Below are 27,688 nucleotides of genomic sequence, written 5' to 3' on the forward strand. Positions count from 1 at the left end.
AAAGACTGGCTGAATGGATACAAAAACAAGACCCCTACATATGTTGTCTACAAGAGACCCACCTCAAAACAGGGGACACATACAGACTGAAAGTAAAGGGCTGGAAAAAGATTTTCCATGCAAATAGGGACCAAAAGAAAGCAGGAGTAGCAATACTCATATCAGATAAAATGGACTTTAAAACAAAGGCTGTGAAAAGAGACAAAGATGGTCACTACATAATGATCAAAGGATCAATCCAAGAAGAAGATATAACAATTATAAATATATATGCACCCAACACAGGAGCACCGCAGTATGTAAGACAAATGCTAACAAGTATGAAAGGAGAAATTAACAACAACACAATAATAGTGGGAGACTTTAATACCCCACTCACACCTATGGATAGATCAACTAAGCAGAAAATTAACAAGGAAACACAAACTTTAAATGATACAATAGACCAGTTAGACCTAATTGATATCTATAGGACATTTCATCCCAAAACAATGAATTTCACCTTTTTCTCAAGCGCACATGGAACCTTCTCCAGGATAGATCACATCCTGGGCCATAAATCTAGCATTGGTAAATTCAAAAAAATAGAAGTCATTCCAAGCATCTTTTCTGACCACAATGCAGTAAGATTAGATCTCAATTACAGGAGAAAAACTATTAAAAATTCCCACATATGGAGGCTGAACAACATGCTGCTGAATAACCAACAAATCACAGAAGAAATAAAAAAAGAAATCAAATTTGCATAGAAACAAATGAAAATGAAAATACAACAACCCAAAACCTGTGGGACACTGTAAAAGCAGTGCTAAGGGGAAGGTTCATAGCAATACAGGCATACCTCAAGAAACAAGAAAAAAGTCAAATAAATAACCTAACTCTACACCTAAAGCAACTAGAAAAGGAAGAAATGAAGAACCCCAGGGTTAGTAGAAGGAAAGAAATCTTAAAAATTAGGGCAGAAATAAATGCAAAAGAAACAAAAGAGACCATAGCAAAAATCAACAAAGCCAAAAGCTGGTTCTTTGAAAGGATAAATAAAATTGACAAACCATTAGCCAGACTCATTTACCTGTGGCAGATTCATTTTGATATTTGGCAAAACTAATACAGTTATGTAAAGTTTAAAAATAAAATAAATTAAAAAAAAAGAAACAAAGGGAGAAAAATCAAATCAATAAAATTAGAAATGAAAATGGAGAGATCACAACAGACAACACAGAAATACAAAGGATCATAAGAGACTACTATCAACAATTATATGCCAATAAGATGGACAACGTGGAAGAAATGGACAAATTCTTAGAAAAGTACAACTTTCCAAAACTGGACCAGGAAGAAATAGAAAATCTTAACAGACCCATCACAAGCACGGAAATTGAAACTGTAATCAAAAATCTTCCAGCAAACAAAAGCCCGGGTCCAGACGGCTTCACAGCTGAATTCTACCAAAAATTTAGAGAAGAGCTAACACCTATCCTGCTCAAACTCTTCCAGAAAATTGCAGAGGAAGGTAAACTTCCAAACTCATTCTATGAGGCCACCATCACCCTAATACCAAAACCTGACAAAGATCCCACAAAAAAAGAAAACTACAGGCCAATATCACTAATGAACATAAAAATTAAAAAGTTAAAAAAAAAAGGGGGAAATTTAAAAAATTCTAGAAACAAATGACAATGAAAAAATGACAACTCAAAACCTATGGGATGCAACAAAATCAGTCCTAAGAGAGAAGTTTATAGCAATACAATCCTACCTCAAGAAACAAGAAAAACATTGAATAGACAGCCTAACTTTACATCTAAAACAACTGGGAAAAGAACAAAAAGACCCCAAAATTAGTAAAAGAAAAGAAATCATAAAGATCCAAGCACAGGGATGGTATGGGGAGGGGGTAGGGAGGAGGGTTCAGGATGGGGAACACATGTATACCTGTGGCAGATTCATTTTGATATACGGCAAAACCAATACGATATTGTAAAGTTAAATAAAATAAAATTTAAATAAATAAATAAATTTTTAAAAAATCTAAGCACAAATAAATGAAAAAGAAATAAAAGAAACAATATTAAAGACTAATAAAACTAAAAGCTGGTTCTTTGAGAAGATAAAATTGACCAACCTTTAGCCAGACTCATCAAGAAAAAAAGAGAAGAATCAAATCAACAAAATTAAAAATGAAAAGGAGAGGTTACAACAGACAATGCAGAAATACAAAGGATTATAAGAGACTATTATGAACAACTATAGGGCAATAAAGTGGATAACCTGGAAGAAACTGACAGGTTCTTAGAAAAGTTCAATCTTCCAAGACTGAGCCAGGAAGAAATAAAAATTATGAACAACCCAATGACAAGTGCTGAAATTGAAGCTGTGATCAAAAGTCTCCCAAAAAACAAAATCCCAGGACCAGATGGCTTCACAGGAGCATTCTATCAAACATTTATAGAAGAGCTAATGGCTATGCTTCTAAAACTCTTTCAAAAAATTGCAGAGGAAGGAACACTTCCAAACTCATTCTATGAGGCCACCATCACCCTGATACCAAAACCAGACAAAGACAACACAGAAAAAGAAAACTACAGGCCAATATCACTGATGAACATAGATGCAAAAGTCCTCAACAAAATTTTAACAAACAAAATTCAGCAACACATCAGAAAGTTCATACACCATGATCAAGTTGGGTTTATTCCAGGAATGCAGGGATTCTTCAATATATGCAAATCAATCAATCTGATACACCATGTTAACAAATTGAAAGATAAAACTATATGATTATTTCAATAGATGCAGAAAAAGCCTTTGACAAAATTCAGGACCTTAAAAAAAAAAATTCAGGACCTGTTTATGATTAAAACTCTTCAAAAAATGGGCATAGAAGGAACCTACCTCAACATAGTAAAGCCATATATGATAAGCCTACAGCAAACATTATTCTCAATGGTGAAAAATAGAAAGCATTCTCCCTAAGATCAGGAACAAGACAAGGATATCCACTTTCACCACTATCATTCAATATAGTTCTGGAAGCCCTAGCTACAGCAATCAGAGAAGAAAAAGAAATGAAAGGAATCCAGATCAGAAAAGAAGTAAAGCTCTCACTGTCTGCAGATGACATGATTCTGTACATAGAAAACCCTAAAGATAGTATCAGAAATTTACTAGAGCTAATCAGTGAATTTAGCAAAGTTGCAGTGTACAAAATCAACACACAGAAATCATTCGCATTTCTATTTATCAATAATGAAAAATCAGAAAGAGAAATTAAGGAATCAACCCCATTCACCATTCCAACAAAAAGAATTAAATATCTAGGAATAAACTCTCCTAAGGAGACAAAAGAACTGTACACAGAAAAGCACTAAGTTTCAAAGCACTAAGTAAAAATATCCTTAATCTTAAATTAACTGAGGTATAGGACTATTTCCTCACCCAAAATAAACCTTTCAAGGACCTTCAGTTTTCTAAAATTCCCTTAATATTTTTGCTCTAGATCATGGTCATTTGTTCAACTATTAGGTCACTCTAGAAGTAAGGATAGGAATAAAATGCTTTTCACGGGTAACAGATGAGAAGCTCCGTGTGATAAAAACTCAATCATTCAGTGCATTTATATGCATTTCCCGAGATTCTATAAATATTTCAAAATAAAAGATTTTTTAAGTAAATCATTACAGGCAGGGATATAAATATTAGTAGGCTCAGGCAACTGTTACGCTAGGAGCTAAACCATATGCAACTCAACTGAAATTTCTTTGTTACAACTCAGAAACAAACATCACAGAGAAAAAAGAAATACCTCAGAAAAGATAACTACAAATGAGCAGGCACATATCTGAAGAGCTCTCACGCTGAAACCTGTTAAGGTCAGGACTAATTTCCAGCCAGGACTGAAGCTATGGATTTTTTTTTTTTTTTTACCAAGATTGTTAGCAAAGAATGAAAATCCAATAAAGGAATATAAGACACATCCTTTCCTTCCACACATTTTCAACTACAATTCTTGTTTTAAAAAAAAAAAAAGGCAAAATTATTCATTTATCTTTTAAAGGCTTTCACAACTACACCACACCAAAATAACTTCTACACATAAGAGTTATTATTCTGTTACTGACTTCTTGGTTTTAAAATACAAAGATCCACTTTCTGAGAGCCTTAGGAGTTCAAAACATCATAAGAAATGCACATATTGTGGTTATGTCATTCAAAAATAAATATACGCTGTTGCTGCTGCTGCTGCTGCTAAGTCGCTTCAGTCATGTCCGACTCTGTGCGACCCCATAGACAGCAGCCGAGGAGGCTCCTCCGTCCCTGGGATTCTCCAGGCAAGAACACTGGAGTGGGTTGCCATTTCCTTCTCCAATGCAGGCAAGTGAAAAGTGAGAGTGAAATATACGCTAGTTGTATGAAAACCCCCCATATTTTTTCAACACTCCTTTATCACTAGTCTTGGCTTATTTGTATTCTTTTTCCCACTCATACCTTGCATAGATTTTCCCCAAATTCCTTTTATTTTTTAGTCCTTAATTAGTAGCCCTTTCTCATGGGAATCAAAAGACCACGTTTCCCATATCACTGTCAAGGACGTGCGTCCACATTACCTGTACTACAAAGCTTCAGCCTCAGCACTATTGACATTTGGGGCCAGAAAACTCTTTGCTGTGGGTGTTTTTCTGGCCAAGCAGGGTGGTGAGGACCTCTACCCACCCTATCCAGAAGCTCCACTGGTGTGATAACTAGAAAATATCCTCCAGATGCCTTCTAGGGAGCAAAATCACCCCCCCAAAAAAAACCACTGGTAGAATGGCAACCCACTCCAGCACTCTTGCCTGGAGAATCCCAGGGACGGGGGAGCCTGGTGGGCTGCCGTCTATGGGGTCGCACAGAGTCGGACACGACTGAAGCAACAGCAGCAGCAGCAGCAGCGCATGATTTTTCTGGTATCTCTAGTGAATATCCCAGGTTTTCAAAGAAATAGCTTCACTCTGATTGACTGTAACTCAGATAACTCCAGCCTTCTGTAAACACTGATAATTGTTCAGCTTATAGTTTTGTCATTCTTTGCCTGGTCTTGTATGGTTTGATATTCATCAATAGGCCCATAAGGACCTCTATGCAAACTTCTGAAGCTGTTTCTGCATACCAGTGCCTCTTCCCTGGAACTCTGCCTCCAAAATTCTACCTACTTTAATCTCTTAACTCCAATTTCTGTCTCTTCAACCTACTGAGCCCATGTCTACCCAAGGCACAGCAGTCCAAAATCTGACAACAAGAAGAGAACCAGGGAAATCACATCTCATTTGTTTCCCTTCTCTCATGGAACAAAGCCCTATCCTGCCTACTATCTAGTATCTGAAAACTGCAGTTTCATACATTTCTTCCCAGCTTTCTAGTTGTTTATGGCAAAAGTGTGATTAAAGATCCATGTATTCTTTCATACCATCCAAAATCCATGAGCCTCTCTGAGAAAAGGATAATTCTGCTTTTTAAAAACAGGAGATTGTAGCCTCAGTGTATCTCTAGTATGTCTTAAGTCCTCACATGAAAAAATAAAGTGTGTACTCTTAGGGATCTAATTATGGTCTTGAATATGATTCCCTTTTCAATAGTGCCAAAGCTTCTCAAAAGTGACTGATTACATAAGTGGTACTGAATAACCCAAGGTGTATCTGAGACACATGTGTCAGAGGGCAAGGATGACTTCCAAGGTACATAGAAAATAACCCCTATGATTTTAATTTTTCCTTTAAGATCCCATCAATATAATAAAGCAATATGAATAACTAAAAGTACAGCTACTAGAAATAAAAGGGTAATTTTATTGCTATTTTCAAGAGTTAAGTGTCTACCAGAAACTTCAATAATGTTCTGTAGTTTAGTAAGTTGACTGAATAAAAATAAATAGGCAAATATTCTTAACTTTTCCTACATAGTAACTGTAATGAAAAAGACGTCTGATCACACCAGTAACAAAACTATGTGATACAAGTAAATAATTAAAACAAGGAGTGTGTAACATCATGTAAAGAAGACATAAAACTATCCTGAAAATAACAAAGGATTTTGAATAAATAATCCAAAATGGAATAATTAGGAAATTTGACACATATCAACATAAATCTTTGATTTTTACCAACAGTTATAAAATGCAAAACAATATTATAATGGAATGAGAATAGTTGGATCAATAAAATAGCCACTGTATATCCTAAAATGAATAATATACATGACACCACAGCTTATATACCACATGGAAGTAGAAACCCAATGGGTAAAAGGCAGAAACAGATAATTCTATGATCAACACACAGTATTAAACACATGAATATATGTTCAATCTCAGCAACAGACAAAGAAGACTTAATTAGAACCATAACGAAGGGGGATGGAAAAAGATAGCCCATGCAAAAGGAAGTCAAAAGAAAGCTGGAGTGGCAATTCTCATATCAGACACAATATATTTTAAAATAAAGGCTACTACAAGAGACAAAGAACACTACATAATGATCAAGGGATCAAAACAAGAAGACATAACAATTATAAATATTTATGTACCCAACACAGGAGTAACTCAATACAGAAGGCAAATGCTAACAGATATAAAAAGGAAGTTGACATTAACAAAATAATAGTGGGGAGTTTAACATCCCACTTATACCAGATCATCCAGACAGAACATTAATAAGGAAACACAAGCCTTAAATGACACATTAGACCAGATGAACCTAATTGATATTTAGAGAACGTGCATCATCAGTCATGTTCTACTCTTTGTGACCCTATGGACTGTAGCCCACCAGGCTCCTCTGACCATGGGATTCTCCATGTAAGAATACTGGAGTGGTGTGCCCTGCCTTCCTCCAGGGGATCTTCCCGACCCAGGGATCGAACCTGTGTCTTACATCCTCTGCATTGGCAGGAGGGTTCTTAACCACTACTGCCACCTGGGATGGGCATTCTACCCAAAAGCATCAGAATGCACTATTTTCTCAAGTGCAGATGGAACCTTCTCCAGGATAGATCACATGCATCACATCAAGCATCAGTAAATTTAAGAAACTGAAATTGTATCAAGCATCTTTTCTGACCAAAATGCTAGGAGATTAGATATCAATTACAGGAAATAAACTGTAAAAAAACACAAACACTGAAATTAAATAATACAATTCTAAACAACCAAGTAATCACTGAAATCAATGAGGAAATCAAAAAATACCTAGAAATGACAACAAAAACACAATTATCCAAAATCTATGGGATACAACAAAAGCAGTTCTAAGAGAGTTTTATAGCAATACAATCCTACCTCAAGAAATGAGATAAACATCAAATAAACAACCTAACCACATACCTAAAAAAAACTAGAAAAAGAAGAACAAAGAACTCCCAAAATTAGTAGAAGGAAATAAATCATAAAGATCAGAGCAGAAATGAAGGAAAAAAAATAGCAAAGATCAGTACAACTGAAAGTTGGTTCTTTGAGAAGATAAACAAAATTGACAAACTATTAGCCAGACTCATCAAGAAAAAAGGGAAGACTCAAAACAATAAAATTAGAAATGAAAAAGAAGTTACAGTAGACAATGCAGAAATACAAAAAAAAAAAATCATATGAGACTACAATGAGCAACTATATGCCAATAAAATAGATAGCCCCAAAGAAATGGACAAATTTTTAGAACAGTACAACCTCCCAAGACTGAACAAGGGGAAAATAGAATATATGAGCAGACCAATCACAAACTGTGAAATTGTGATCAAAATCTTCCAACAAACAAAAGCCCAGGGCCAGATGGTCTCACAGGTGAATTCTACCAAGCATTTAGAAATGCTCTAACTACCCAAAAAATTGCAGAGGGAAGAACATTTCCAACCTCATTCTATGAGGCCACAATCACCCTTACACCAAAACCAGAAAAAGATATTGCAAAAAAAAGAAAACTGTGGGCAGACCAATATCACAGATAAACATTCTCAACAAAATACTATAAAACTGAATCCAACAATACACTATGATATACACTATGGATCATACACTATAATCAAGGGAGGTTTATCCCAAGGATTCAAGAAATCTTCAATATATGTAAATTGATCAATGATACACCATACTAACTGGAGAAGGAAATGGAAACCCACTCCAGTGTTACTGCCTGGAGAATCCCAGGGATGGGGGAGCCTGGTGGGCTGCCGTCTATGGGGTCACACAGAGTCAGACACGACTGAAGTGACTTAGCAGCAGCAGCAACACCATACTAACAGATTGAAAGATAAAAACCATATGACAATCTCAATACATGCAGTGAAAGCTTTTGACAAAATTCAATACCCATTTATGATAAAAAAAAAAAAAACCTCCAGAAAGTGGGCAAAGAAGGAACGTACCTCAACATAATAGAAGCAATGTAAAACAAACCCACAGCAAACATTATTCTCAATGGTAAAACCCTGAAAGCACTTATTCTAAGATCAAGAATAAGAGAAGGGTGCCAATTCTCACCACTATTATTCAATATAGTTCTGGGAATCCTAGCAACTGCAATCAGAAAAGAAAAATAAATAAAAGGAATCAAGACTGGAAAACAAGAAAGAAAATTCTCACTTTTTGCAGATAACATGATACTATACATAGAAAACCCTAAAGATACCATCAGAAAATAACTAGAGTTAATCAATGAATTTAGTAAAAACCTCAGAATATAAAATTAATATTGAAATTTCTTGCATTCCTATACACTAACAATGAAAAATCAGAAAGAGAAATTAAGAAAACAATCCCACTCACCATTTCAATGAAAAGAATAAAATATCTAGGAATAAACCTACCTAAGGAGACAAAAGACCTATATGCAAAAGAGACACTGATGTATAGAACAGTCTTATGGACTCTGTGGGAGAGGGAGAGGGTGGAAAGATTTGGGAGAATGGCATTGAAACATGTAAAATATCATGTATGAAACGAGTCACCAGTTCAGGTTCGATGCACGATACTGGATGCTTGGGGCTAGTGCACTGGGACAACCCAGAGGGATGGTAAGGGGAGGGAGGAGGGTTCAGGATGGGGAACACATGTATACCTGTGGCGGATTCATTTTGATATTTGGCAAAACTAATACAATTTTGTAAAGTTTAAAAATAAAATTAAATTAAAAAAAAGACCTATATGCAGAAACATATAAGATACTGATGAAAGAAATCAAAGAACACAACGAGATGGAGAGCTATACTATGTTTTTTAATTAGAAAAATCAATATTGTGAAAATGACTATATGACCAAACCAATCAACAAATTCAATATGCTTCCTATCAAATTACCAAAGTAATTTTTCAGAGAACTAGAACAAAAAAAATTTACAACTTGTATAGAAACACAAAAGACCATGCATGAATAGTCAAAGAAATCCTGAGAAAAATGGAGTTGGGGGAATCAATCTTCCTAACTTCAAAGACTATACTACAAAGCTACAGTAATCAAGACAGTATGGCACTGGCACACAAAAAATATATAAATCAATGGAATAAGATAGAAAGAAAGCCCAGAAATAAACCCACATACCTATGGGCACCTTATCTTTGAAAAAGGAGGCAAGAATATACAATGGAGAAAGGATGATGGCCTCTTCAAAAGGTGGTGCTGGAAAAACTGGACAGCATGTAAAAGAATGAAATTCGAATGCCTCCTAACACCATACACAAAAATAAACTCAAAATGGATTAAAGACCTAATTGTAAGACCAGACACTATAAAACTCATAGAGGAAAACATAGAGAACTCTTTGATAAAAATCTCAGCAAGATCCTCTTTGACCCACCTCCTAGAGTAATGGAAATAAAAACAAAATAAACAAATGAGATCTAATTAAACTTAGAAGCTTTTGTACAGCAAAAGAAACATTAAACAAGATGAAAAGACCATACTCAGAATGGAAATCATTGCAAATGAAGCAACTGACAAAGGATTAATCTCCAAAATATACAAGCAGCTCATGCAGCTAAATACCAGAAAAACAAACAACCCAATAAAAAAAAATGGGCAGAAGACCTAAACAGACATTTCTCCAAAGAAGACATACAGATGGTCAACAAACATGAAAAGATGCTCAACATGCTCATTATTGTTGTTGTTGTTCAGTTGCTTGTCACTTCCGACTCTTTGTGATCCCATGAACTACAGCATACCAGGCTTCCCTGTCCTTCACCACCTCCCTGTGTTTGCTCAAACCCATATCCACTGAGTTGGTGATGCCATCCAACCATCTCATCCTCTGTCATCCCCTTTTCCTCCTGCCTTCAATCTTTCCCAGCATCAGGGTTTTTTCCAATGAGTTGGCTCTTTGCATCAGCGGCCAAAGTACTGGAGCTTCAGCTTCAGCATCAGTCCTTCCAATGAATATTCAGGACTGATTTCCTTTAGCATTGACTAGTTTGATCTCCTTGCTGTCCAAGAGATTCTCAAGAGTCTTCTCCAATACTACAGTTCAAAACCATCAATTCTTCAGCATTCACCCTTCCTTCTTCATGATCCAACTCTCACATCCATACATGACTATGGTAAATACCACAGCTTTGACTAAATGGACCTTTATCAGCAAAGTAATCTCTCTGCTTTTCAATTGCTATCTAGGTTTGTCATAGCTTTTCTTCCAAGGAGTAAGCTCATTATTAGAGAAATGCAAATCAAAACTGCAATGAGGTATCACTGTACACAAGTCTGAATGGCCATCACCAAATAATCACAAACATAATCACCATCATAAACATAAATGCTGGAGAGGATGTGGGTAAGAGAGAACCCTCTTGCACTGTCATTGGGAATGTAAATTGATACAGCTACTATGGAAGACAGTATGGAGACGCCTTAAAAATCTAGGGAAAAAACCACCATATGACCTAGCAACTCCACTACTGGGCATATACCCTGAAAAAAACATAACTCAAAAAGACACATGTACCCCAAAGTTCACTGCACACTATTTACAGTAGCTAAGATGTGGAAGCAACCTAGATAGCCATCAATAGATGAATGGATAAAGAAGTTGTAGTACATATATACAAAGGAATATTACTCAGCCATAATGAGAAACAAATTTGAATCCGTTGTAGTAAGGTGGATGAACCTAGAGCCTGTTATACAGAGTGAAGTAAGTCAAAAAGAAAAAAATGAATATTGTATATTAATCCATATATACAGAATCTTGAAAATTGGCACTAATGAACCTGTTTGCAAGGCAGGACAGACACACAGACTGAGAATGAACTTGTGGACACAGTAGGGGAAGAGGAAGGAAGAACTGAGAGAGTAGAATTGACATACATATACTACCATGTGTAAAATAGATTGGTAGTAGGAAGCAGCTGTAGAGCACATGGAACTCAACTCAATGCTTTGTGATGACCTAGAGGAGTGGAATGGAGGAGTGGAGTGAGGCTCAAGAAGGAAGGGACATATGTATAATTATAGTTTATTCACATTGTTGTATAGCAGAAATCAACACATTATAAAGCAAGTATCTTTCAATTTAAAAAATAATTCTTACAAGTGGCCAAAAAAAAATGTATAGTGAAGAACCTTCTCTTATGTATCAAGTTAGCTAATATTATAAAATAGTGCTTATACTTGAGAAGAAGAAATGAAAGAAGAATTTTTTATATGCCTGTTCCCATAGAGGAAATTTATGAAACTCATTGGAAAGCACTTAAAATTTTTAGGTTAATATCATAAAAGGAATTACTCCCTTACAGTCTATAATTCTACTTTTGGGGATCTAGCCTATAGAAACAGCAAGAATGTTTACAAATATTTAGATACAAGTTTGTACATCAAAGCAAATTTTGATAATAATGAAGAATCAAATATCACATGACATTTAACATAAGAGAATGATTTAAAAAGTTACAGACCTCCTTCAAAATCCAAGGGGAATTGGTTCTATGACCCCTGCAGGTATCAAATTCCTTTGCATAAAGTGTATAGGACCGCTGACCCGCCATATCTGTAGGTTCCACAGTCAATTGTACATATATTATACATAATTGTACAAATATTGTTTTTTATAATGATTTTCAGTTCAGTTCAGTTCAGTTGCTCAGTAATATCTGACTCTTTGTGACCCCATGAATTGCAGCACGCCAGGCCTCCCTGTCCATCACCAACTCCCGGAATTCACTCAAACTCATGTCCATCGAGTCAAGTGATGCCATCCAGCCATCTCATCCTCTGTCGTCCCCTTCTCCTCCTGCCCTCAATCCCTCCCAGTATCAGGGTCTTTTCCAATGAGTCAATTCTTCACATGAGGTGGCCAAAGTATTGGAGTTTCAGCCTCAGCATGAGGACTGATCTCCTTTAGGATGGACTGGTTGGATCTCCTTGCACTCCAAGGGACTCTCAAGAGTCTTCTCCAACATCACAGTTCAAAAGCATCAATTCTTCGGTGCTCAGCTTTCTTCACAGTCCAACTCTCACATCCATACATGACCACTGGAAAAACCATAGCCTTTGGTTTTGTTGGACCTTTGTTGGCAAAATAATATCTCTGCTTTTCAATATGCTATCTAGGTTGGTCATAACGTTCCTTCCAAGGAGTACGCGTCTTTTAATTTCATGGCTGCAATCACCATCTGCAGTGATTTTGGAGCCCAAAAAAATAAAGTCTGACACTGTTTCCACTCTTTCCCCATCTATTTCCCATGAAGTGATGGGACCAGATGCCATGATCTTAGTTTTCTGAATGTTGAGATTTAAGCCAACTTTTTCACTCTCCTCTTTCACTTTCATCAAGAGGCAATATTTAAAGCATAGAAAAGTTTTTAAGAGTGAAAGTATGTGGGATTTAAAAAGCTTCCTAGTTCCCTTTATAGATAGCACCATGTCTTCTTTGTTGAATAAGTGACTCAATGAATAAATCTGCACATTTACATACATAAACATATTTGAAGAATGAATGAATAAATGAATTTATAAAAAGTTGGCTTGAAGCTGAACATTAAAATAACTAAGATCGTGACATCCAGTCCAATTATTTCATGGAAACTAGAAGGGGAAAAAGTGGAAGCAGTGATAGATTTTATTTTCTTGGGCTCCAAAATCACTGTGGACAGTGACTGCAACCGTGAAATAAAAGACACTTGCTCCTTGAAAGAAAAGCTATGACAAACCTGTAAAGTGAATGTATTAGTCGCTTAGTTGTGTCTGACTCTTTGCGACCACATGAACTGTAGCCCTCCAGGCTCCTCTGTCCACGGGATTCTCCAGACAAGAATACTAGAGTAGGTTGCCATTTCCCTTCTCCAGAGGATGTTCCCAACCCAGGGATTGAACCTGGGTCACCTGCATTGCAGGCAGACTCTTTATCATCTGAGCCAACAGGGAAGACAGAGCATTAAAAAGCAGATACATCACCTTGCTGACAGAGGTCCAGTTAGTCAAAGCTATGGTTTTTCCAGTAGTCATGTACAGATAAGAGAGCTGGACCGTAAAACAAGTCTGAGCACTGAAGAACTGATGCTTTTGAACTGTGGTTCTGGAAAAGACTTTTTTGTGACACCCCTGGAACTGAAAGAAGATCAAATCAGTCAATACTAAAGGAAATTAACCCTGAATATTCATTGAAAGGACTGATGCTGAAGCTCCGATTCTTTGGTCACTTAATGCAAAGAGCCTATTCATTGAAAAGGAAAAGACCCTGATGCTGGAAAAGATTGAAGGCAAGACGAGAAGGGGGTAGCAGAGAATGAGAGGGTTAGAAAGCAACACCAACTCAATGGACAAATTCGCACAAACTCCAGGAGATAGTGAAGGACGGAGGAGCCTAGTGTGCTACAGTCCACGGGGCTACAAAGAGTCAGATACGACTTAGCTTAGCTACTGAACAAGAACAATACATGTACATACATGGACAAAGAAACAAAGCTTGCAGGAGAAGAGTTAAGTCTGTATTGTAAAAAATACGGTTAATTTTTTGCTTTCTACTTTAGATTTCTAAATTTTCAAAGTCTTCAGTGATGAATAAGTACTGCTTATTTAAGCAATGTCCATGAATTTGAAGGAGTAAGATTAGATTGTTAGCAGATCAATAATTGTCCTGTTGGACAAATGTAGGCTCCAGATAAGCTTTATCTGAAATGCCCAGAGTGTTCAAAGAAATATTTATAGCATTCATTGCTCAAGAAGATTTGGGGTGAAGGAGAAAAATGAAGCAGAGTGGGTTTTTATATATATATATATATATATATATTGCAAGTAAAAATAAAAATGAGAGTTTGAAGAAAGAAACATGATTGAGTCCAGAATAAACAAATCAAACACTATAAATTGGTAACAACAGAACAGTCAAAACTAATGTGGTAACACTAGTATAATTATAAAGTTAAACCTATCAGTGAATTTATGTATATATATATGCTAAGTCACTTCGGTCGTGTCCGACTCTGTGCAACCCCATAGACAACAGCCCACCAGGCTCCCCCATCCCTGGGATTCTCCAGGCAAGAACACTGGAGTGGGTTGCCATTTCCTTCTCCAATGCATGAAAGTGGAAAGTGAAAGTGAAGTCGCTCAGTCATATCCGACTCTTAGCGACCCATGGACTGCAGCCTACCAGGCTCCTCTGTCCATGGGATTTTCCAGGCAAGAGTACTGGAGTGGGGTGCCATTGCCTTCTCCGAACTTTATAGTTAAAGGCCTTGTAAGTCTACTGCCATGGGTAAAGAATGAAATCTACTGATACATTCTTGCCTGGGAAATCCCTTGGACAGAGAGAGGAGCCTGTCTGTAACTTAAGACCCCAAGCTACAGTCCATGGGGTTCTAAGAGAATCAGATAAAAGACCTTGTAACTAAATAACAAAGCAATACAACTAGGTAGGTGTATCAATGATAACATAACTAGTTTAATGTCTTTCTTTGAATATCAAATTAACCTCATTCATTGATCTTGTCTGTTGGCATATTTAAATTTGTGACCCCTTAAAGTTATTAACAGAAAGAATATATTTTAATTTGGATAGTGTTTTACATTTGTATTCAAATGTGAGTTTTTTTTAACTTACTGACTTCACACTGCAACCTGCTTTTTATTATTCCAATATTAATTATTTTAATGTTGTGTGATTTTTGGCTTTAAGCTAATTTTCTGGAAGTCAACCCATAGAAAGCTAATTTGCCTTGCCAATTTACTTAACATCAGACTACCTAACAGTCTATTCATGAAATAGTTATCTGGTATTTGTGAAACGAAATTATCAATCTTATTATTTACAGTTATTTTTTAAGCTCTTAAATTATACAAGATTGATTGAGTGGAGTAGCTACCACTGAATTGAAAGATTTCTGTGAAGTTTTAGTAAAGTACTCTTTATTTCATCTTCAGAAATGTATCTTACTATAATTTCCATTTATATATGCCCAATTTATATCTCTCTAGTTATACTAGCCAGAGAAGGCAATGGCACCCCACTCCAGTACTCTTGCCTGGAAAATCCCATGGACGGAGGAGCCTGGTGGGCTGCAGTCCATGGGGTCGCTAAGAGTCGGGCACGACTGAGCAACTTCACTTTCACTTTTCACTTTCATGCGTTGGAGAAGGAAATGGCAACCTACTCCAGTGTTCTTGCCTGGAGAATCCCAGGGATGGGGGAGCCTGGTGGGCTGCCGTCTATGGGGTCACACAGAGTTGGATACGACTGAAGCGACTTAGCAGCAGCAGCAGCAGCAGTTATACTAGCAGAGACAGTTTTTTTAAATTTTTGTGAGAACAAAAGCAGAACACTGTTTTCTGATCTGGCATGTAAGAAGCTTGGAAGTCACTACTCCATCTTAACAAGTAAAAAAAAAGAACAAACTGAAAATCAACAATTTTTATGTCAGAGAACTAAAGGTCACAAAACAAACTGCTGCCTCCAAAATGGTCGAGGCAAACAGGCAAACACAGAGAACCACAAATTATCAGAATGGAAACCCAGGAGCAGAAATCCCCATGAGATTCAGTACCAGAATAGGAAACAGATATACTACCAGAGGCTCAGTTTGGTCAAGTCTGAGAGTTAAAAACTCTAAGAGTGTCCAACGGGCCCTACGCTTTTGTGAATTTTACCTCTAGGAGCTAGACCAGATTCTCACAGTAAATAACAGAGAAAAATTCCCTTGCATTTTCAGCAGGGGGAGGGGAAAGGAAGAAGTTTTGAAACATACCAGAATACTCTGTTCTTTTTGACAAGGTTTAACCTTAAGAGAAATTACTATATCAGAGCCTAAATTTATTGAGTTTTCTTTTTTTCCGTGCCTATCTAATATAGGTGAAGGGAAAATTCTAACTCTAGCCTACTTACCAATCATATTCCATCTAAGAAGCAGGGAAAAACTGAGAAACACTTGTGAAATTCACAGACCAAAAGTATATTAAGTCTAAAAGACAGACCTAATGACAGGACTATAGAATGCTTCCACCCCTCTTCCATAGAGCTTACCACATATTATTAAAGGCTTTCACTATGTCAGTTCCTTTTACCCAGTCATCATGTACAGCTATCAGGAAAAAAATTACAGGGTTTAAAAAATAGCAAAACACACAGTTTGAACAGAGCAAGCATCAGAGCATCCTACAATGAGGATGTTGGAATTTACATTAACTATAATTAATATTTTAAGGACTTTAACAAATACAATAGACTGCAAACAAGTATAGGTAGATAATGGAAGCAGACAGAGAGAAATTCTAAGACAGAATCAAAAAGAAATGCTAGAGATTAAAAACTATAACAGAAATGAAGATGGGATAGGGAGTAGACTTGTCAGAGCTGAGGATAATCTCTGAGTTTAAGGATTTCTCAATAGAACTTCCAAAATTAAAAGACAAAGAGGAAAAAAATACTGGAAAAAAAAATCCCAGAAGTTCCAAAGACTGTGAGACAACAACAAAGGGGATCAGATCAGTCACTCAATCCTGTCCAACTCTTTGCGACCCCATGAATCGCAGCACACCAGGCCTCCCTGTCCATCACCAACTCCTGGAGTTCACTGAGACTCACGTCCATCGAGTCAGTGATGCCATCCAGCCATCTCATCCTCTGTCGTCCCCTTCTCCTCCTGCCCCCAATCCCTCCCAGCATCAGAGTCTTTTCCAATGAGTCAACTCTTCACATGAGGTGGCCAAAGTACTGGAGTTTCAGCTTTAGCATCATTCCTTCCAAAGAAATCCCAGGGCTGATCTCCTTCAGAATGGACTGGTTGGATCTCCTTGCTCCAAGGGACTCTCAAGAGTCTTCTCCAACACCACAGTTCAAAAGCATCAATTCTTCGGCGCTCAGCTTTCTTCACAGTCCAACTCTCACATCCATACATGACCACAGGAAAAACCAAAGCCTTGACTAGACGAACCTTTGTTGGCAAGGTAATGTCTCTGCTTTTCAATATGCTATCTATGGTGGTCATAACTTTACTTCCAAGGAGTAAGTGTCTTTTAATTTCATGGCTGCAGTCACCATCTGTAGCGATTTTGGAGCCCAAAAAAATAAAGTCTGACACTGTTTCCACTGTTTCCCCATCTATTTCCCATGAAGTGATGGGACCAGATGCCATGATCTTTGTTTTCTGAATGTTGAGCTTTAAGCCAACTTTTTCACTCTCCCCACGCCCGAGGTCAGGGGCAGTGGCCGGGAGGTCCAACTCCATGTCCAAGGAGCTGTGGCTGCGTGGGCACAGGAGGGCCTAGAGGAGCTATCCCACATTGAAGGTCAGGAAGGGCGGCGGTGAGGAGATACCCCTCGTCCAAGATAAGGAGCAGTGGCTGCACTTTGCTGGAGCAGCCGTGAAGAGTTACCCCATGCCCAAGGTAAGAGAAACCCAAGTAAAATGGTAGGTGTTGCAAGAGGGCATCAGAGGGCGGACACATTGAAACCGTACTCACAGAAAACTAGTCAATCTAATCACACTAGGACCACAGCCTTGTCTAACTCAATGAAACTAAGCCATGCCCGTGGGGCAACCCAAGACAGGCGGGTCATGGTGGAGAGATCTGACAGAACGTGGTCCACTGGAGAAGGGAATGGCAAACCACTTCAGTATTCTTGCCCTGAGAACCCCATGAACAGTATGAAAACGCAAAATGATAGGATACTGAAACAAAGGGGATAACTCATGTGAAATGGCAGCGCAAGTGAAAGCCACCCAGTCACGTCTGACTCTTTGTGATCCCATGGACTATACAATCCATGGAATTCTCCAGGCCAGAAGACCAGAGTAGGCAGCCTTTCCCTTCTCCAGGGTATACTAGAAGGCAAAAAAAAGAAAGATATGAAAGACACTGGAAGCGATAATGATTGAAAATTTTACAAAATTAAGGTTAGATACCAAACTAAAGACCCAAGAAACTCAGAATCCAACAAGCAGGATGAATGCCAAAAGTTTACATGTAGGTATCATATTCAAACTGTAGAAAGTCAAAGATAAAGGAAAACCTTGAAAGATGCCAAAGGACACCAAAAATACCCTTATCTATAGAGAGACAATGACAAAAATTACATTGGACTACTATTCAGAAATAATGCAAGCAAGAAAAGCATGGAGTGAAATATTTATAGTGTTTATAAGAAAAGAATCATCAAGCTAGAATTTCATATCCTGCAAAATTAATCTTTCAAAAATGAAAAATAGACTTTCTCAGACAAGCTAAAACTGAGAAATTTGTCACCAGTAAACCTATTGTGGTAGAAATGATAAAAGAAGATCAAAGATAAGAAAAATTGTATAGGTCAGAGAAATCAGATTTACATAAAGAAAAGAGTATTAGAGATGGAATAAGTAAACAAAAAAAATTTCTGTTGTTCTTCTTAACTGATCTAATAGAAAACAGACTGTTCAAAAAAATAATAGCAGCTTTGTAATCAATTATGTATGTTTCTGTGTAAGTAAAATGAACGACAGCATGCTACAAAAGACAGGAGGGAGGACATGGGTTATTTTCTTATTGTAAGATTACTTATACTACAAGCAGTATAGTGTTACCTGAAAGTGGACTTAGGTTAGTTGTAAAATGTATACTGCAAACACTAGGGCAACCCAGTAAAAAAGTAAACCAAAAAATATAACTGATGTGTTAAGAAATAAAATGGCATCATATACTACAAAAGGCTCAACTAGAATGGCAAAAAGAAGAAAGAGTAAAGACAAAAATAAGAACAAGGCAATAAATAAAAAACAGTAACAAACATGATAGCTATTATTCCAACTATATCAATCATCACTTTGGATGTTAACGTTCTAATATACCAATTAAAAGAAGCTGGAAAAGTACGGCTGAAGATGGTGACATAGGAGGGCCTTGAACTCACCTCATCCCATGGACTCGCTGAATCTACAACTACTACAGTTTCCTCTTAAGGAAAAAAAGAGTCCAACACAAGCTAATTGATTCCAACATACCAAGTGAATGAGGAAAAACCCACATGGAAGCAACTAGGAGACACTGAGATACCATCTTGCCATAAACCCCACACCCAGCGACCCACAACCAGGAGGGAATTCAAAACCCCTAGCTTCCGGCAGAGCAGCAAAGGATTTCAACCTCACCTCTGGCACCCCAACTTTTCAGACATGCACCTGAGAAATGAGCCCCACAGAATCCAGCTTTGAAAGCCAACAGGGCTTGCATCTATGAGACCCCAAGGTTAAACCAAGGGATAATGCCAGCAATAAGGCGAAGTGAAAAGCTACCTCTGTTGTTCCACTTCAATCTACAACCTGTAAAGCATCCACATTGCAACAAAGTTGTCTCTGCCCAATACACCAGCACACTAGAAAATTCTACATATCTTTAAAGCTAAGGGTGGGTAAACTGGAATAGACAGAGAAGGCAGAAACGAGAGAAAGCAGAGGCTGTACCTGCAAACCTGGACCTCCAGCCATGACAGCTAAGTCTGCAACCACAGAGAACCCGGGGGTAGCAGAGCAGGTGGCACGGATAACACTGGCCCCCTGGCTACAGCCACACCTGCAGCCGCAGGTAACTGAGGAGCAGCAGCGCTGGGACGTGCGACACTGTTCCTCCCGCTGCTGAGCCTAACCCGTAGCAAGGGAGCCCACAAACTCTAAAACATCAGACCCGTTACAAGTGGCGGCATGACCCTGGCTCCTGCATCACTCTTCCCCTCCCACAGTGGTGGTGGAGCCTGAGAATCAGGTGATCCTGGACAGGAGGGAAGAGCCCACCTTCCCAGTGCTCTAGGCAGCAAGGACAGTGATGCTGACAGAACCCCTAAGGCACAAGAAAAGTGATGATGAGGGCACAGGCAACAACTCTGACAGAAGTGCTGGAGGGCGGAATGTGCGGGCTTTAAAGTACAAAATAACCAGAAACAGCTCCTGTAAGAAAACCCCAATACGTATGCTATTCCACCACCTACTGGAAAATAAAACAAAGCTCTCTAATTTCTAACTCATAGAATCATTAGAATCAAGCAAAAAGGTATTCCCTACTTAAAATGCACCAGAAAAGGAAAGACTCATCAGGAGCCATGAAGAACCAGTTAACACAATTTCACAAAAAGAAAATGAATTATCTAGAAATTGAACTTTAAGTAAAAAAATACTGCAGCCTAACTGATACAGAATTCAAAATAGCTGTCATGAACAAACTCAAGAAGTTACATGAAAACTCAGAAAGGCAGTTCAGTGACCTCAGGAATAAAATTAAAGAACAAAAGAAATACTTTACCAGTAAGACTCAGACTCTAAAAAAACTCTAAAAAAGAACCAAATAAAAATTCTGGAGCTGAAGAACTCAATAAATGAGATGAAGAATGCATTAGAAATCTCTAAAAATAGAGTAGACCATATGGAAGAGAGAGCTAACATGGGCATGAAGATAGAAATCTAGAAATGATACAAGTAGAATAGGCAAGAGAAATAAGATATAAAAATGACAAAATTCTGTGAGAGCTATCCAACTCTTTTAGGCAAGCCAATCTGGGTAAAGGGTATCCCAGAGAAGAAAGGGAGAAAAGAACAGAGAGCATTTTTAAATAAATAATAGTTGAGAACTTCACAAACATGGGGAAGGAACTGGATATACTAGGACATGAAAATAAAAATCTCCTAATAATCTGAATGCAAAAAGACCTTCAAGACACACTAAAATTATCACAGGTCACTGATAAAAGAATTTTAAAGGTAGCCCAGAAAAAAGGGATGGTAACCTACAAAGGAATCCCCATTAGTCTATCAGCAGAAAAACTCTACAGAGATGGCAGGGGGCAGAGGGGTAACATTCCCAAAATACTCAGAGACAAAAACTGTCACCCAAGAATATTCTATGTGGCAAAGTTATCATTCAGATATGAAAGAGAAATAAAGACTTTCCAAAGACAAAAGCTGAGAGTTCATCACCCCTAGACCTGCCTTACAGAAATCTTGAAAGGAGCTCTTCTACCTTAAATGCACATTAAACTTTCAGTAAGGTGATATACCTGGAGTAGGAAATGGTAACCCACTTCAGTATTCTTGCCTGAAAAATCCCATGAATGGAAGAGCCTGACGGGCCACAATGTAAAAGGTTTCAAAGAGTCGGACATTACTGAGCAACTAAGCAAGGAGATATATAGACAGATAAAACTAAAACAAACAAACGAACAAACAAAAACAACTGCAACTCTGCATCAGAATAGATTTTGTAAAATTCTGTTGTAGCATAAAGATTAAAGGGAAAGAAGTAGAAAAAAATAACTAGAGCTATTTCAATTTGGTAACAAATTCACAACATAAAATAATTTGAGAAAACAAAAACACAAAAATGGAAGAGGAAATTGATGGAACTCATATAGGCAAATGATAAGAAGCTATCAGCGGAAAAAAACTATATTATCTATAAGAAATTTTATTTCATTTTTTATTAATTTTTATTAGAGTATAGTTGCTTTACAAGCTTGTGTTAGTTTCTACTGTACAGCAAAGTGAATTAGCTATACTCATACATACCCCTCTGTTTTGGATTTCCTTCCCATTTAGGTCATCACAGAGCATTGAGTAGAGTTACAGTATTCTCATTGGTTATCTATTTTATACATATTATCAATGGTGTATATACATCAATCCCAATCTCCCAATTCACCCCACCCCCTCTTCCTCCCTGGGTATCCATATGTTTGATCTCTATCTGTGTCTTTATGCTTTGCAAATAAGTTCATCTGTATCATTTTTCCGGATTCCACATATAAAAGATATTTTTCTCTGACTTACTTCAGTCTGTATGACAGTTTCTAAGTTCCTCCACATCTCTGCAAATGACACAGTTTTGCTTCTTTTTGTGGCTGGGTAAAATTCTATTGTATATATGTGCTGCATCTTCTTTACCCATTCCTCTCTTGATGGACATTTAGTTTGTTTCCATGTTCTGCTGTCAATAGTGCTGTAATGAACACTGAACTGAAGGATATTGTTGAATTTTGGTTTTCTCCAGATATATGCCTAGGAGTGGGATTTCTGGGTCATATGGTAGTTCTGTTTTTAGTTTTTCAAGGAACCTTGATACTATTCTCCCTGTGGCTGTACCAGTGTGCATTCCCATCAACAGTGTAGGAGGCTTCCCTTTCCTCCACATCCTTTGCTGTATTTATTGCTTATAAATTTTCTTGATGATAGCAGTTCTGACCAGTGTGAGGTGATCTCATTTTAGTTTTGATTTGCATTTCGCTAACAATTAGTAACACTGAGCATTTTTTTCATGTGCTTGTTGGTCATCTGTATGTCTTATTTGGAGAAATGTCTAACTAGGTCTGCCCACTTTTTCATTTTGTCTTTTTCTTTTTTATATTGAGCTGTATGAGCTATTTGTATATTTTGGAGATTAATCCTTTATCAGTTACATCATTTGCAAATATGCATTAAGTAGGTTGTCTTTTCCAGTTGTTTATGGTTTCCTTTGCTATGCAAAAGCGTTTAAGTACAATTAAGTCCCATTTGTTTATTTTGTTTTTATTTCCATTACTCTAGGAAGTAGGTCCAAAAAGATATCATTGTTCTTTTCATATCATAGAGTGTTCTGCCTATGTTTTCCTCTAAGAGTTTTATTGTATCTGGTGTTGTATTTAGGTCTTTAATCCATTTTGAGTTTATTTTTCTGTGTGATACTAGAGACTATTCTAATTTTATTCTTTTACATATAGCTGTCCAGTTTTTCAGTAAGCATCATTTATTGAAGAGATTGTCTTTTTTCCATGTATTCTTGCCTCTTTTTTTATAGATTAATTGATCATAGGTTATGGGTTTATTTCTGGGTTTTATATCCCATTCCATTGATCTATATTTTTATTTCTCTGCTAGTACCATACTGCTTTGATTACTATAGCTCTGTAGTATAGTCTAAAGTCAAGGAGTCTGATTCTTCCAGTTTTATTTTTCTTTCGAGATTTTAATTTTTAAAGATTGCTTTGGCTATCTGGGGTCTTTTGTGTTTCCTGTGTTCCATACAAATTTTAAGATCTTCTTTTTGTTCTAGATCTGCAAAAAAAGCCATTGGTCCAAAAGTACACATGCACCCCCATGTTCATAGCAACACTGTTTACAATAGTCAAGACACGGAAGCAACCTAAATGTCCATTGGCAAAGGAATGGATAAAGAAGGTGTGCTACATGTGTACAATGGAAAAAAAAAAAAAAAATAATGCCATTTGAAGCAACATGGATGGACCTAGAGATTGTCATACTGAATTAAGTAAGTCAGACAGAGAATGACAAATGTTATATGATATCACTTACATCTGGAGTCTAAAAAAAAGGCTACAAATGAACTTAGCTACAAAACTGAAATACAGTTACAGATGTAAAAACAAACTTATAGTTACCAAAGGTGAAAGTTGGTGAGGGAAGGATAAATTAGGATTTTGGGATTAACAGGTAAACAATACTGTATATAAAACAGAAAACTAATAAGGATTTACTGTATGCACAGGGAACACTACTCAATATTCGTTAATAACCTATATGGGGAAAATCTAAAAAGGAATGGCTATGTATATGTATAACTGATTCATTTTGTTGTACACCTGAAGCTAACACAACACTGTGAATCAACTATATTCCAATCACAATTTTTAAAGAAGAAATAAAATAAAATAGGTGTGTTCCACTATCACTTGAGATTAACAATCTAACCTTTTATCCATTGCACTCTTACTTTTTTGGTATGGGAAATAAATTGGTCTCAATGGGGAGGAAAGTCTATTATAAAAAGAGGGATAAAACATATAGATTTCCCTCACACTATGTATTCACAGACACACAAATTTTACCATAATTACCTTCCTGAAATGAGGTCAATGCATTTATTGGAATATTTAACACCTCTGAAAAGTACCCAACTATAATAATAAATTTGCTAAAGGCATCAGCAATTTAATGCTGTAAAATATTCCCTAACGCAAATGGCAACAAATTTAATAATCTGATTCAGCCCCATATAGCTAGATACAACAGGTCCTAGCACATGGTAGAAACCTAATAAATGTTAAATAAATTAATGACTGATGCTGAAAAGTACCTAAGAGAGATATAATTTGGGGAAATATGAATCATGTGGTTACTTACTCCATTTCCACTGCACTTTGCTGAACACTGGTTTACTCGGTTTATATACGGCCCTACGTCTGCACATTGACGATTTACACAAATCTAAAGAAAAACAAACAAATTTTTTTCCAAGTTAGAGGAGTCCAGTTATCTTAACATTACCATCAGTAATTTTATAACATAGGACAACAGTTATTCAGTGCAGTAAATTTCCATTAAGTACCGTTTCTGCTGCATCCCACAGATTTTTATGTTATATTCTCATTTTCATTTAATTCAAAGTGTTTTTTAATTTCTTTTGAGATTTCTCCTTTGGCATAAGTGTTATTTAGAAATGTATAGTTTAAGCTACAAATATTTAGGGATTTTTCAGACAAATTTAATGTAAATTATGGACTTTGGGTGTAGCATTGTGGATGGTGGAGTCTGCATTTATGTAGGGGTAAATGGTACATGGAAATTCCCTGCATTTTCCGCAACTTTTGATGTAAACTTAAAACTTTTCTAAAAACTAAAGTATTTTTAAAAATAAATTTTTAAGAAATGATTCAGGTTTATGTTCTTACTTCCCCATGTAATAAGAAGCTTGGAAGTTGCCACTCCATCCTAAAAACAATGAAAAAGTTGAACAGACTGAAAAAGCAAAAACTCTTTTAGGATTCATAAAAGTGGTTTGGTGGCAAATCACTGCTCTCCAACTGGAGAGATAGACAAGCAAATACAGGGAGTCACAGCTTACCAGAGCAAAGATTAACAAGCAGAAAGCTCAGATACCAGTGCCAGGGAAAGAAAGTAATTGATGAATTGTGAGTGCCTCAATAAGGACAAGGAAATGGCAACCCACTCCACTGTTCTTGCATAGAGAATACCAGGGATTGGCGGTACCTGGTGGGCTGCCATCTATGGGGTCGCACAGAGTTGGACACGACTAAAGCGACATAGCAGCAGCAGCAATAAGGACAACCCTGAGACTTAAAAACTCCAGAGGCACCCAGTCATGAGGAACCCCCATTGTTTCATGTGATGTATATCCAGGAGCTCAACCATGTTCTCACAGTAAATATTAGAGAAAATTTTTTCTTGTTATCTTGCAGAAGGAGAGGAAAAGAAACCATTTTGAAGTAGCCAGAGCAGCCTGTTCTTAACAAGGCTGGCCCTCAGGAGAAATGAGTTATTAATAATTATAGCCTAATCTGCTTGTGTTCTATCAGAGCCTATTTGATCTGGGAGAAGGGAAATACCCAATATCAGTCTGCTCTTAACCTTTCATGTGTGAAAAGAGAAATACCCAACTCCAGTCTGCTCCAGCCATACTGTCCCATATAAAGGAAGAAAAAAAAAAAAAAACAAAACCCTGAAAAACACTTGTGAAGTTCACAATCCAAAGGCACAGGTTCACTGAAAGACAGATCTAATCATAGGACTGAAGAATACTTCCCTGCCACAACACCTCACCACCACATTACTAAAGGTCCATTTACAGCAGTTCCTTTGCCTGGCACATCATGCTCAGCTCTCAAGAAAACAGATAAGGTTATATTAAAAGCCAAAACACACAATTTGAAAAATGGAGCAAGTATCAGAACCAGACATTATCAGGAATACTGAAATTATCAGCCTTGGAGTTTAAAACAATTATGAGAAGGAAATGGCAACCCACTCCAGTATTCTTGCCTGAAGAATCCCATGGACAGAGGAGCCTGGTGGGTCGCAAAGAGTCAGATACAACTTAGCAAAGACTCACTTACTCATGATTAACATCTTAAGGGCTCTAACAGACAAAGTAGATAGCATGCAGGAACAGATAGGCAATGGAAGCAGAGAGACAGCAATCCCAAGGGAAAAGAAATAAATGCTGGAATGAAAAAATGCACTAACAAAAATGAATAATGCCTTTAACGGGCTTATTAGTATACTTCACATATCTGAGGAAGGAATCGCTGAGCTAGAGGATATATCAAAAGAATTCTTGAAAACAAAAAAGCAAAAATAACAAAGACAAAAAAAAGAATATTCAAGGGACAACTACAAAAAAGCATAATGTATATGTAATGGAAATGCCAGAAGAAAAAGGAACAAAAGAAATATTTGAAACAATGTGCATGCTCAGTCGCTTCGGTCGTATCCTACTCTTTGCGACCCCATAGACTGTAGCCTGCCAACTCCTCTGTCCTTGGGGATTCTTCATGCAAGGATACTGGAGTGGGTTGCCATGCCCTCCCACAGGGGATCTTCCCAACCCAGGGATCAAACCTGAGTCTCTTATATCTCCTGCATTGGCAAGTGGGTTCCTTACCACTAGTGCCCCCTGGAGACCCCATTTGAAACAATAATGACTGAGAATTTTCCCCAAATTAATATCAGACATGAAACCACAGTTTTAGGAAATTCAGAAAACAATAAGCAGGATAAATACAACAACAACAAAAAGAAACCCACTACACCTGGGCATATCATATCCAAACAGAAAATCAAAGAATGAATCTTTTAAAAAGCAAGATTAAAAAAAAAAAAAACTTACCTATAGAGAAACAATGATAAGAATTATATCTCACTTCTCAGAAGCCAGACAGTCAGAAGAGAGTGGAGTAAAATACTGATAGAAAAAAAATCCCCAATCTAGAATTCCATATACTGTGAAATTTTCCTTCAAAAGTTATAGAGAAATAAAGGCTTTCTCAGACATACAGAAAATGAGAGAAGTTTTTAAAATAAAGTTCTTTAGAGAGAGGAAAAATAATATAGGCCATAAACTACTGGTATGTACAACACCAAGAGTGAAGGCTTATATAAACTATTTCCTTTGTGTAATAAACATGTGTCCATGTAGGCTGATCAGTAGTAACAAATATAACACACTGAATGGAAGAAGTTAATAACATGGTAACATATGCTTATGTGGGGCCAGAGTGTATAAGGGAAATCTTTATATAATTTCCTCTCAATTTTATTGTGAATGCAAAATTGTTCTTAAGAAGACAGTCCAAAAAATGATTCAGGGCAGGGATATGGAAGTAACAAATCAATCAAGACTGAAATAAAAATCAGAACCAAAAGAAAAACCACTTTTTATTACATTAACCTGAAATCTAACAAAACCATCCTTAAGAGCACAGTTTAAATAAT

At 37.0% G+C, this 27,688-nt stretch overlaps 1 protein-coding gene across 1 annotated transcript in view; it reads right to left on the reverse strand.

Annotated features, from left to right (window-relative positions):
* ADAM32 (ADAM metallopeptidase domain 32) overlaps positions 1-27,688 on the reverse strand; it is a 176,570-nt gene that overhangs the window by 30,176 nt on the left and 118,706 nt on the right. The window contains exon 17 of the mRNA XM_025278234.3: positions 24,581-24,664. Within this exon, the coding sequence (XP_025134019.3) occupies positions 24,581-24,664 (84 nt within the window). The remainder of the gene's footprint in view (positions 1-24,580; positions 24,665-27,688) is intronic.

Source organism: Bubalus bubalis, chromosome 1 (assembly GCF_019923935.1).
Source record: "Bubalus bubalis isolate 160015118507 breed Murrah chromosome 1, NDDB_SH_1, whole genome shotgun sequence".
NCBI lineage: Eukaryota > Metazoa > Chordata > Mammalia > Artiodactyla > Bovidae > Bubalus > Bubalus bubalis.